General features: G+C 44.0%; 1 protein-coding gene across 1 annotated transcript; it reads left to right on the forward strand.

The window, feature by feature from the left end:
* The first annotated feature begins 247 nt into the window (after positions 1-247).
* LOC118660776 (kinesin-like protein KIF6) lies at positions 248-10,627 on the forward strand. The gene is made up of 3 exons (XM_036318434.1): positions 248-372; positions 4,761-4,870; positions 10,549-10,627. The coding sequence occupies exons 1-3, from the start codon at positions 307-309 to the stop codon at positions 10,625-10,627; spliced, it is 255 nt and encodes an 84-aa protein (XP_036174327.1). The 5' UTR covers positions 248-306.
* Positions 10,628-13,745: the final 3,118 nt, after the last annotated feature.

The raw sequence follows: 13,745 nt of genomic DNA on the forward strand, positions 1-13,745 counted from the left end.
ACTCTCCAGATCAGCTCTGGAGCCAAGCCTGCAGCCCAGGCGTCCGCCCCTAGCACGTGCGGAGTACTCTCCGCTCAGCACCCCTCAACCCCGCCCCGCAGTGCTTCCCTGGGGACGGGGGGGGGGCGGGGCACTCCATTAGCAACCAATTAGCGAGGGGAGGCGGTCCTGGTTGGCGCATTGCTCCTTGGGTAGTGTCCCTAGTTACTGTTGCTAAGGCTGCGGCTCGCTGGAGGTGGTGGGAACCCGAAGTTTGGGGCGCCCGGGCCTGAGAGGTCAAGGGTCAGTACAGTGCCAGAGGAGGAGATGGTGAAGCAGACGATCCAGATTTTCGCCAGGGTGAAGCCCACTGTCCGGAAGCAGCCGCAAGGGGTACGGGTCGGAGCAGCGAGGGTGCGGGAGCCGCGGGGCCTCACTGGCCGGGGGAGGGGCGGCCCGCGTGGGGCCTGGGCCCGGGGAGGAGCTGGGCTTAGGGCGCAGGGTGCCTCATGGAACCCTGCACACTCTGTCGGGGGAGCCCCGCTGTCAGGACTCGGACAGACAGACACCCGGGCTCTCCCATCCAGCACAGCCCTGTGAGCGCAGACACACGCTCCACAGAGCACATACACACACCCGGGCACACCTGTTCCCCCGGGGGCAAACGCATGCCCTGATGTGTGTTTGTACACTCACGTAGGCTGCACCTCAACTAGGCACACGTATTGCCCCTTCCTGGGAAATGGCCACGCATCTCTGCACACACACATGCACTCAGACTTGTGTCCCACACTCAGGCAGGGCGTGCAGGAGATGCGTGTCCATACATGTCTGAGAGGTTGCAGATAATAGATTCAAATACAGATACACAGAGGCTCTGCACGCAGTAGGCCCTTAGAATTTGTGGACTATATTTCCACTCCGCAGCAGAAACATGAGCTCACTGCATATGTAAATAGATATTTATGCATCCTGACACAAGGAATACTCATCTACTCTTCCTTCAGAAAACATTAGCTGAGCACTCACTCAGTGATGGCGAACCTTTTGAGCTCGGCGTGCCAGCATTTTGAAAAACCCTAACTTAACTCTGGTGCCATGTCACATATAGAAATTTTTTGATATTTGCAAACCATAGTAAAACAAAGACTTATATTTTGATATTTATTTTAGATATTTAAATGCCCTTTAACAAAGAAAAATCAACCAAAAAAATGAGTTCACGTGTCACCTCTGACACACGTGTTATAGGTTCGCCATCACTGCGTAGGTTGTGAGCTCAGAAAGTTACAGAGAAAGTTAAAACATTGCCCTTGCTCTGAGTAGAGGAACTTTGAATGCTTCTTAAATGTTTCAAAACTTTGTTTTCTCTCCTTGGAAAGGGGCACAGTCATTCTTACTAATGTGCTTTGTCTGCATTATCTCTAGTTTTCATGAAAACCCTGCAAAGTTAATGCCATTTTCCTCATTTTGTAGATGAGGAAACAGTCTCAGGTTGAATAATGTGCCCAAGCCACCCACCTCTCAAGTGGCAGAGCGCTGATTTTAACGTAGGATTTTTTAAATTATTATTATTCCAAAGCTCTTGGCTCTTCAGACAAAACCTTTTTGTCTCACAAAGTGGGGATTTAGGCAAGGGCCATCTGAGTCTTATTAATCAGTGCCTGGAATGGGTGTATTACTAATATTTTATCTCTAGCCCATATCTATGTTTCTACACTGGGCACATGTATAAATGTAACATCATAGCATCTCATAGCTTAGTGTTGACCATGTGTAATTTGTGTATCTATGTATTCTCAAACAAGGAGAATATAGTGTCTTTGTCATCATTTTTTTTTACTCATGAAATGCATTGAAAAGATGCAGAAGACTCCAAAGGAAAGATTGGCTTTTTTAAAACAAGGAATAAAGCAGTGTAGAAAGTTGATATGGCTTTCTTCCCAATTTCTTTCCTCTTACATTCACGTACAAGAGTACAAGAAGGTTTTAAAAAGTGCATCATATGTAAAAGGTGTATGTAATGCCTGCCTCCCCTTCTCCCCCTAGATTCTTAGTAAAAATGTTGAACTCGTCCACATGGACTTTGCAGTCAGAAGCAGGTGCTTAGATATGGTGATGTGAGAGGATAGCGGCAGAACTGTGGATGGGTTGATGGAGAATCTTGGATTTAATATTGAACTTTCTCTTTTCCTAAAATGCAATGTTTGGGTATTTTAATGTGCCTTCTTTTGCATTTCTTTTGTGGGATTCTGTGTAGTAGATTGGTACTCTACAAGTGTTTTGAGGTGTCATACTGTATTTTCATAATGTCAGGTTTCTGACCGAGATGCAACATTATGCCACATACACAAAACTGAGAGAGCACAGATGAACAAATTTTGAGTTAGTGTATCCCTGCTCTCCCTTAGAAATCCCACTTTTAGTCTCCTATCTTTTTTGCCCCCAAAAGATTGTATGGTTGTTTCTCAAACTGGAAATGCTGCTTGTAGCTTTAAACCAAGAGTGATTCAAAGTCGGTTTTTTCTCTTCATTTTATGGTTCCACTGCTCCATTAATCTTATTTCTTAAGGCACTACAGTAATTTATAGGCTAATAAATCAGAAAATACCTAAGATGAACCTCTGATAATGGCAGTGCTTTTTCATTTGTATTCTGCTTTGTGTATTTTGAAATATTTTCATATTCATCTTTTCATTAGATCTAATTGTCTTCTATTCTTAAAAAACTACTCTATCTCAAATACTTTTGTGACTAAGGATAGAAAGTCTATCTATTGGACTAAACACATTTTCTGGTTATAAGGGGCTTTTCTTAATGCCCCAAAGAATGGCTTAATGATGGTGGAGAGTCACTATTCCTACGCCAGTAGCTGTTCCTCCTTGTCTTCTGAACACTGAGTGCTACAGGGTTTTTGTTGTTGTTGTTTTGTTTGTTTTTTGTGGTTTTTAAAAAATGTTTTTATTGATTTCAGAGAGGAAGGAAGAGAGGGAGAGAGATAGAAACATCCATGATGAGAGAGAATCGTGGATTGGCTGCCTCCTGCAAGTCCCCCACTGGGGATTGAGCTCACAACCCAGGCATGTGCCTTGACCGGAATCAAACCTGGGACCCCTCAATTCGCAGGCCGATGCTCTACCCACTGAGCAAAATCGGCCAGGGCTCTTTGTTTTAATGCGTGGCAGCCCTCACTCGTGTATGTTTCACGTCTTACAATCCCTTTTACTCACCTGTCTGGACATTAATCTTTTTTTTTTTTTTTAATGTAGTGACCTACAGGATATACTTTTTAAATGTCTCTTGAGAAAACCTAGCCATAAAGCCATGCACCTGATGCCATTACTTTCTACAAATAATGTCATTTTATGGAGATTCTTCACTAGAAGTCTGCTTAGGAACATTATTCAGATTTTCTGGAGATTTAGGTAGGCTTTTATTTGTTTAGGAATATGACTTTCCCCCATAATCAAGCATCTAATTGGGTCTTAAACAGGAAGTATTGCTTGTTAGAAATAATTTTATTTCCTGGTGAAAGACAAGAAGTCTTTCTTAAAAACCTCTAAATCTAATGACTAACATTTTTTATGGTGCATTACAAAATGCTTCCTTTCCATGACGTCATTTGATCCCTGCAGCAATCTTGTAAAGGGAGGCAATTCTGTTTTCCTCATTTTAGGTATAAGGAACCAAGATTCTGAAGTGGTGGCTGGTCACACATCTGGTAAATTGAGATTAGCGTTGGGCCAGGTCTTTGGACGCAAAATCATAGGCGTTTCTTTATTCCACATGAGCTTTTTATAAGCTTGACTTTTGATATTTTCTGGCCAATAAATAAAGGAGTAGGTAACCAAGAAGACAGAGAATATTAAGTTGAAAGGGGGTTGATTAAGACCCTTCATTCCATATCAGCTTAGTGGTGAAGTGACTTTCCCAGGTCATTTGCTAATTAGTGGCTGAGCTGGAAGTACAGCCTTGAAAATGACATCAAAGACATGAGATACACATGTCTTTTGAAACCACGTATCTTTTATGAAAAGCCTGAATGTGTCACGAAAACCTGGGCTTCTTTGAACATAACTTGAATGAGAGCATTCTTTTGAGCTCTCTGAGACGTCTCAGACCTAGTCCTTTTTTCTTCTTGCCTAGCACTTTGTAAATGCTCAGAAAAGCTGTTGCTTGTAACGAAGTGTTAATTTCTGGTCCATAATTCCGAAGCAATATTTATGTAAAATGCTGTTTTCAGGGTTATTGGTTCCTCAACAACAGAGGCACTCAGAAATGTTCAAATTTGAATATTAGACTGTCAAAGAGGCTCTGAGCTTTGACAGAGCATTGATTCAGGTTTTTCCTCTTGTTCGATTTCATATATTTGTGTGAGGCTGCGCACAGTTCAAAGAGGAAAATTACCCAGGTTGTACTATGTTTTGACTTTTTATCTTTTTTTTTTTTTAAATATATTTTATTGATTTTTTACCGAGAGGAAGGGAGAGGGATAGAGAGTTAGAAACATCGATGAGAGAGAAACATCGATCAGCTGCTTCCTGCACATCTCCTACTGGGGATGTGCCCGCAACCCAGGTACATGCCCTTAACCGGAATCGAACCCGGGACCCTTCAGTCCGCAGGCCGACGCTCTATCCACTGAGCCAAACCGGTTTCGGCGACTTTTTATCTTAAAAGTATATTTTTTATAAGATTTCAGTGCCCAGCGTAATAATATGGTCATAGTTCAAGCCTGAAATCCAGCACTTTATATTCATTTGCTGTCTTCTTGTTTGCAGATTTATTCCATAGATGAAGATGAAAAAGTTACACCCAGCTTGGAAATTATCTTACCTCGTGATTTGGCAGATGGATTTGTGAATAATAAGCGAGAAAGCTACAGATTTAAGTAAGTGTATCTTTCTCCTTGTTTATATTTGTTTTGCTATTGAACGAACACATACTGCACTCATATCCACGGTGAAATCCTTAGCACCATGCGCTGGAGAGAAGGCAGGGCAGTTCTCTGTCATCTGGCGGATAGAATTTAAGTTGTCTTCTCACTGTTGTGCCCAGAGCTGAAAGGAGAGTATATTTCTGCATCCACCATGGTATCCCAAGGTCCCAGCCTTGCTTTGCCACATCAGTGTTAATCCTTTTCCCACTTGGCTCTCTAGGGGTTAGCACGTACAGGAAGTTCATTGCATGACTAAACGTTATTAAAGATAAGCACTTAAGGTACGATCTGTATCCCGTATAGGTGAGCCTTCTTTATAACATAGGTGATATGCAGACCTCAGCGCATGCATGAACAGCCTGTATCTGTACTGTCCAGTGTAGCAGCCGCTCGCCGCAGGTAGCTCTGAAGCACTTGAAGTGTAGCTAGTCCAGACTGAGGCTAGTAAGTGAAAAGCACATAAAAGGTTTTTGAAAGCTTAGTATGAAAAAATGTAATGGAAAATATCTCAAGAATATTTTCATATTGACCCCATATTAAAATGATAACATGTTTAATAGATTGCGTTAAGATATATTAAAACCAATTTCACCTGTTTCTTTTTACTTTAAAAAAAACATGGCCACTAGGACATTGTAAACAACATTGATGCTCACATAATGGACTGCATTACATTGCTCTTGGACAGTGCCGAACCTGCGGTTCAGGTGAAAAGTACCAAGCAGCCACCCTTGGACTGTCTCCCGTGCCTTTAGTGCAAACACTCTCCAGTAGCCAGGCCTGGAATGTTGGGATTATGGCTAGTTTATACCGTCTTTATTCTCCAGTTTCAGATTATGTGATGTCCTTTAACGCCCACTTTTGATTTTTGGAGAAGTTTGAGCCCAGGTTAAACCCGTATTTGGTCTGTGGCTTGTGCTTAGGGGGCGGATTGCTGGGTGCGGCTGAAGGATCCTAGTTGCTCTCTTGCTTTTCTTTCTGAACTGTTTTACATGGTCCTTATTATGTAGCTATTCCTACCCTTGCCCCTTGGATAAAACCATCCTGGATATTTTATCTTTATGGTTCTCTCTCTCCCCCTCATATTTATTGGCTCTTATTTGTTTGTCTCATAAAGCTCTCTGGTCTTCACAACTCTGCCCTTTGTCGGTCATGCATGTCTCTCTCTCCTACGTCACCCATCGTCTTGTGTTCCTTTCACAATAAGTACAAGCAGGATTGCTAGCAATTGCTCACATAGTGGGGGGGGGGGGTCCTCACCTTGCCTTTTTGGCTCCCCATCGCCTTTCATTCTGTCCTTTAAGAAGTAGCCTTAGAGTAAGTGACTTCATTTTTCTGAAGGGGGCATTCTCCCACTGGTGTAAACTTGCTACATACCTTAGTAGCTATGAATTCATGATAGCTGCCCTACACCATTCTCTACAAGCCACACTTTGCTAAAACATTTTATTCAGCATGCTTCTGTTTCAGCATGTTGCCGATGATTAAGAAAAATTGGCCATGTCGCTATGAATTGGTCCTTTCCAAAGTATTCTTTAGGTTATATAGATACAGAGAGAATTTAAATATATGGTTATTGAAAAAGTGCTGTTTGCCCTGGAGAATATTATGCTAAGCAAAATAAACCAGAGAAAGACAAGTATCACATGATCTCACTCATATGTGGAATCTAATGAACAAAATAAACTGATGAACAAAATAGACCCAGAGGCATAGAACCATGAGCAGACTGATGAACAGACTAAAGGTGGGGTGAGGGATGTGAGAATTAACCAGGGAACTTATATGCATATGTGCATAACTCATGGACACAGACAATAGTGTGGCAAAGGCTTGGGAGGGGCAGGTGTGGGTAGGAGCGGGGTCAATGGGGAAAACAAAAAACAAACAAAAAAACAAAGCAGACATTGTAATACTTTCAATAATAAAGCTAAATTTTAAAAATAAATTGTAAAAAAATAATATCACAAAGAAAAAGTGCCGATTGCTTATTTTAAAATCACTTGATCATTCTTTCTAAATCTCTGAATTAGAAATATTGGTTTGGTATTTTAAATAAAGATATTAATAAAATATTTAACTTATACATATGATCAGAGATACCTATGTAAGCATTTTAAGGCTGTTTTCTCCCAAGAAAATCCACTTAACCAATAAACATTTATTGATCATTCACTGTGAGATGTTTTCATGGCTAGGAACACAGCAGGGAGGGCAGCACAGCCCCTGCTCTGATGGTGCTCACATTTTAGTGGGAGGAGATGGGCAAGAAGCTCAGTAAGTACACTGTGTATCAGAAAGTGTTAAGGGCCATGGAGCCAAACAAGGCAGCGGAGGGGACAGAGGAGTGCTGGCGAAGGGCAGCAAAGGGGAGGGAAGGTGGCCGCATTTCACAGGCCTCTCAGGGGAGGTGGACAAGAGGGCGACATTTGAACAAGAACTTGAAGGAGGCAAGGAAGCCAGATATTCAGATATCTGAGGAATGGGAAGTCCAGGCCAAGAATATAGTGAGCAAAGTCCCTGAGAGGGGGGGATGCCTGGCTTGTTGAAGAGAAGGCATCAGTGTGGCTTGAGGAGAGTAAGCTGTGGGTGGGGGGTGGGGGAAGGGCGTGGTGGCAGGAAGAAGGTTAAAGGGGCAGCAGAGTGGCCAGATCATATGGAGCTCTTCCCCGAAGTGCCGTGGGAGGTAATGGAGGATTTTGATCAGAAGAATGAAACAATTCCACTTAAGTTTGAGCAGGATCATTCTTGCTCACATGTAGCAAATAAACTAACTGTAAGGGAGTAAAGGAGACCAGGCAAGACATTTTGGTAGTTTGGGCCGGGGTAGCAGCAAGTGGAAATGTTGAGAAATAGTTGGATTCTGCAAGTATTTTAAAGGTCAGAGATGACAGACTTTGTTGATGGGTTGGGTATAGAGTGCAATGGAAAGAGAGGCGCCAAGGATGCCCTCCGGGTTTTGGACGGAACTTCTAGAAGGATGGAGCTGTCATTTCCGGGGCTAGGAAGGCCAGGACGAGCCGTTTCTGGGTGGGGAGAGGTCAGTACGTGCCAGATTTGAAATAGACTTTGGCAAAAGCCTACACAACCTCCTCATGATGAAAGGGCCTCCTAGGAATCAGGAAACCCAAGTCATGTCTCAGGGTGCATTATTGGCTTGCTCCAGGGCCATGAGTCAGTGGCTTTCTGTCCCCAGGATAAAGCAGCCTCTTCCGCTGTAAAAGATGACACTCAAGTTGGTAAACTATTTTGCTCTGCAAAGGTTTTCAAAAAGTAGATGATCACAATGCGTTTTCAGATTACTGTGCAGCTATAATTATAAAAGATAAAATGTTTTGGGATGATGATTTGATGTTTAATGCTATTGTATGGTTTATGGAAACCCCGGCCAACTCTTTGGTTTACCTGGTGGTAGTTGTCATTCCTGTTACTTAAGGAAGTGGGGCTGGGAATGGCTGTTGAGGTAGCCAGTCATCGTCAACCTGGTAAAGAACCAAATCAGCCTCATCCTCATCCTCACAAGCACCACTGGGTCTGTGTTCAGTTGTCACAGCCAGCGGGGCCCTGAATAGCACAGAGTAGCTGTGCCCCCTGTGTTTGTATCTGGGCCGTGGTGCATGGATAGGGTTTGAGGCGTGTTCTGGGCACCCACGTTAATGCCGTTGTCTAAAACATAATCTTACCTGCTGAATGACGTAGCAGCCAGAGTGCCCTGCAATCTCTCTTTGTATATGGTTTCATTGTTAGTGTCTTCAAATGGGAGGTTGATAAGCTATACGCAGGGGTGGGGAACCTTTTTTCTGCCAAGGGCCATTTGGATATTGTTAGCAATAAAGTCAGTGGTGGTCCATTTCGAGGCAAGGCATTTAACCCTGAATGGAAAATTCCTGGTAGTTTGCTTGCATAATGGCCTGCTGATGTGACCAAGTTCAGGCACCTGCAGAGTCCCCAGGCAAACAGGATGTTGGGGAGGGGACTTAAACTGGGAAGGAAAGAATACCCTCTAAGGAAATAATGAAACTTAGGTGACGGTTCCGGGAAGATTGTACACCCCACAGTCCTCAGCCAACGAGGAACCAGGGGAGGGACCTGCACAGCAGGGAATACAATAGTGGTTGTAACCACTTTGGGCGTGCCTGCCCACCAGACACCGGATCTCCCAAGACCGACATTAAACGCCTTGTTTTTGCTGTAGTTTGTGTCTCCATGTCCATTTTCTTTTATTTAATTTTGGACTGGTGAGTGTATTTGTCACAGATATTTATAATATTATTCGCGGACCATGTAAAATTCTCAACTTACCACTGATTTCATGGGCCTTCTATGGCCCGCAGGCTGGACATTCCCCACCCCACCCCTGAGCTATAGGGATGTTTTGAAATTAATTTTGATTAAAGACAATGAATTCCATTTTATTTTATATTCTCAGCCCCACTCCAGATAGCCTTCTGAACTCCTCAGTAGTGAAAACAGTCCTACATTTCACGTAGTTTCTACATTAATGGAGGATGTGCCCAACTCACTTGTGTAGGGTAGACACATTGGCCAAAGGTTCCCACGCCACTCTGAAAGCTGCATAGGACGCCCTCAGTGTGTTTGTTTTAAAGGCTTTGCTTTAAAGCATCCTGCTGACCCCCACAGTTTTTATTTTGAAAACTTTTCAATATGCTGAAGAGGTGGAAAAATAATGCAACCAACTCTTCCTATACTCTATGTGGGAGATCCACCAATTGTTAACATTTTACCTTATATACTACCTTTCTTCTCTCCCTCTCTCTCTCTCTCTCTCTCTTTCTCTCTCTCTCTTTCTTTCTTTCCCCTCCCTCTCTCACTTTCTCTCTCTCTGATGTTTTAATGGGGGACAGACTTGCTGGTGGCAGCTCACCACACTGTAGAAGAATAGGTTGTGTGTTTCCTGCCCTGGGCATTCCTCGGTGGGTGTGACCCTGCACTAAGCCAAGTGAGCAGCAATGCACGAAGCGTGAACTTGACCCCGTCACACTTCCCCATGCCCAGCCCTGCCAATCTGATATGGACTTCTCTCTGCAGGCCAGTCTATCTTCCTTCACCTTTTGACTTTTGACTCATGATCCACAAAGTGAAGTACAGTTCCCTGGAAATGAAGTAGCCAATACTAGGATGTTGTCCCTAACGAGTGGGAAGTAAACTTCAGTTCAGCATTTTAAGACCAAGTTCAATCATCCTACGTTTCACAGCTGCCTTCTGTCCTGACCGGTCAGACATCAGAGGTTCTCTGGCTGTTTACATCCTGGTCTTGGGTTTCCATTTCATGCCCTTATCTCGATGTGCATCTGATGCCAATTGCAGACACTGCCCCCCTTGAGAGCTAAAAGCACACAGTTTGTTATTTGGTTCAAAGCCGCTGCAGCGTTTCAGAGGGATTTATTGTGCAGACCCTGTCAAAGCAATACTGTTTACCCGCCATGTGTATACAGGGAGACAGCGGCGCAGTGTGGCTGGGACTACAGGCCAACATTGTGCTAGGGGAGGTAAGCCCAGTGCGGTAAACATGGGCTCATTTACAGAGCCGTCAGAAAAAAGGGAAAAAGATTAATCTAATAGTGTGTGACGGCCCAGCTTTAAAATAATGACTGTTTTCACATTTGCAGATTTCAAAGGATTTTTGATCAAGATACAAACCAAGAGACCATTTTTGAAAACATTGCCAAGCCCGTGGCTGAGAGGTAGGATTTCCTGTGTTCTGTGTAGTGGGTTAGTGGTTTTTCATCGTGTCTTCAGTTATCAGATCATCGTGGTAACGTGCCTCGGTGTATTAGTTATGTACGCAGGCTGCAGGGTACGTAATGACGATCGCATGAAAACCCTTTATTCGCAGAGCTGTTTGTTTTAGATTTAGACCCCGAGCCTCAGAACAAGCCGGTGTGATAGACGGAATAGCCCTGTTACTCCCATTTGAAAGCTGCATAAATCTCGGAGGATCAGAGAGATTAAGTGGCCCTGTTCCGGCCGATGGCTGGTGGCGCAGAGCCCCAGGCGGTGTTCTGGTAAGGCCGGAGCTCTTCCCTCAGCCCCGTGTTCCAGGGGTTAAGATGGATGTGGGACTCGGGGTGGGTGACACCTGGGAGGCCTGCTAATGGCTGACCCAGCTCCACCTCAGTGTAATAGCTATATTTCACAGCCTGGTCCTTGGCCTCGAGGACCCTTTTATTTCTGTGTGTCCAGACAGTTTCAGTCTGATGACTCTAAGGACAGCGCCACCTGAGAACACCGCATAAATCAGAATGCCATTTTGCTCATGTACGGTATGCCGGCCAAGTCCCCTCCCGCAGCTACTACTTAATGAGGTTGCTTTCCGACCCTGAGATCATCTGGGTGATTTCAGTGACCTAATCCCCCCCGGATATACCAATCTTTATGATGAAAATGAAAGCTAGCTGCTAAATAACCCCTTTTCAAGTCCATTGATCAGTAAACCCTTTGCCAGGAACGCTGTTGGAAGCGCATTGCCTCATTTTTCTCTCAGACCCTGTTGCATGAATCCTTTTCAAACCAAGCCCTTCTCCCCCCCCCCCCAACTTTATTACTGAGATATAATTGCCATGTACCATTGTATAAACTGAAGGTGTACAGCATGCTGACCTGAAACAGTTATAAGTTGCAAAATAATTACCACTACAGTAGTAGCTACGGCCTCCATCTCATCACATAGTTACGTTATGGTGAGGACATTTACGATCTGCTCTCACGACTGCATTCAAGTCTGTGGCCCCGGGTCATTAGTCATCATCACCATGCTGTGCATCAGTCCTCGAAACCTGTTAACAAAACTTCTCTTTTAACAATCTTTCCGCGCCGTGGGTGAAATGCAATTGGGGAGGCCTAAGCTGTTTTACTCAGAGTCGGAATCTGGTAACAGGCCTTTAGGTTAAATTCCCGTCTCCTAGACACGGTGTCACACTTTTCTCAAAGTCTCCCTTTTTACGTCATCTGTAAGGGTATGTCCTTTTTCAGGGGGTTGATCTCAGGCATCTTATTTTGAAACTTCCTAAAGTCGCCCCGGGAGGGACCGCAGTGCCTGTTTCCTGGATGTCTGTTTCTCCTCCCATGATGCCCACCTCTCCCAGCCCCGGCCCACGTCACCCTCAGCTCTCGCTGCGCCCTCTGCAGGGAGCGTTCTTCCTCCAGAATCTGCACGATTGTCTCCTCAGCTCCTTGAGGTCTCTGCTCATGTGTCCCCTTCTCAGTGAGACTCTTGTCACCCCATTTGAGACCACTCCCTGCCACCCTTCCCTGTTTTCTTTTTCCAGCACTTGGCACCCGCTGAAACGTGGAATAGTTTGATTACTCATTAGTTTTCTGTCTGCCTTCCACAGTGGTTCTCAACCTTGGCTGCACATTAGAATCACCTGGGAATCTTTTTAAAATCCTGATTTCTGGGCCTCATCCTCCGGAAATTTTGTTTCTTTGTTATGGGGTAGGGCTACAACATTAGTAACAAAGAAACAGAATTTCCGGAGGATGAGGCCCAGAAATCAGGATTTTAGAAAGATTCCCAGGTGATTCTAATGTGCAGCCAAGGTTGAGAACCACTGCACTAGATCAGTGGTCGGCAAACTCATTAGTCAACAGAGCCAAATATCAACAGTACAATGACTGAAATTTCTTTTGAGAGCCACATTTTTAAACTTAAACTATATAGGTAGGTACATTGTTACTAACTTAATTAGGGTACTCCTAAGGCTTAGGAAGAGCCACACTCAAGGGGCCAAAGAGCTGCATGTGGCTCGCAAGCTGCAGTTTGCCGACCATGGCACTAGATCAAGGCTTCATGAGGGCTGGGGGTTTGTTTTGTTCACTGACTTACAAAGACGCCCACCCCAACAATGACATGATGTAAAAAGCGACGGCAGGAGCGTCTTTATCCAGGCTGCCCAGTGGTCCGCGTGGGTCACATCTTCCATCAACAGGAAACAGTCCTCTTTGTCCAGACTTTTCTCCTTGTATCCCATTTTCCGCTGAAGCTGTTTTGGCTGATGTTTGTTTTCTGTTGGCCTTTATGTGGTTTATTTTTCGTGATTTCTTAATTCAACTGCCCTGGGACGTTTTGTTTCTAAGTATAGATTTGGTAAATAAAATATAGCTGGCTTTTGCCTTTTTAGCCAAATTCAACTGGCTACTTTCACCTGCTTATGTTTATTGTGATGGCCGTCATGGTGTTCGGAGGTGTTCCTCCCGTCTGGATTTATGTTTCCATTTATCATTCCCCATTTTCCCCTTCGAGCTGTTGGCTGGTTTGTGCTCTTTGTTGCTGCTAGTACTTTCCATTTTCCCTCAAGGTGTGCATTGCATTTCAACACATCTGCACAGTGTAAATTCAGATATAAACTTACTTGTGCTTTTCTCACTATCTGAAATTTCTCTGTCTCTCTGTTTGTCTCAGGGACCTTAGCACACTTTTATTTTGTCTTTCCAGCTCCCCTACCACTTCAAATGTTGAAATCAACTGAGAGTTTCATTCTGCGTCACTATTAATCGTTTTTATTATCAGCATTTATTTAAATCCTTCCCTCTTTTTTTTTTTTTTTGTTGTTGCTCATCACTGTTTCTTATACTCATGTCTAGTTCTTGGATCCCTTTTTAGTTAATCATCCTCTAATGATTTTTTTAGTGAGAATTCAAGATTTGGGGTTTTCTGAAGTCCTTTGTTTCCTTCACAGTCAAATGGCAATTTGGGTGTAGAATTCTGGGTTACAAGGTCCTTTCTCTGACCTCTGTGAAGAGAGTGCCCCATGGTCTCTTTGCATGCAGTGCCACTGAGAGATGACACTGTCCCTCTGTGTCTCAT

Source organism: Myotis myotis, unplaced genomic scaffold (genome assembly GCF_014108235.1).
Source record: "Myotis myotis isolate mMyoMyo1 unplaced genomic scaffold, mMyoMyo1.p scaffold_m19_p_7, whole genome shotgun sequence".
Lineage (NCBI taxonomy): Eukaryota > Metazoa > Chordata > Mammalia > Chiroptera > Vespertilionidae > Myotis > Myotis myotis.

Coding starts and splice junctions, on each gene's coding strand:
- LOC118660776 (XM_036318434.1), top strand. CDS start 307: ATGGTGAAGCAGACGATCCAGATTTTCGCCAGGGTGAAGCCCACTGTC. Junction 373..4,760: donor TCCGGAAGCAGCCGCAAGGG/GTACGGGTCGGA, acceptor TCTTGTTTGCAG/ATTTATTCCATAGATGAAGA. Junction 4,871..10,548: donor CGAGAAAGCTACAGATTTAA/GTAAGTGTATCT, acceptor TCACATTTGCAG/ATTTCAAAGGATTTTTGATC.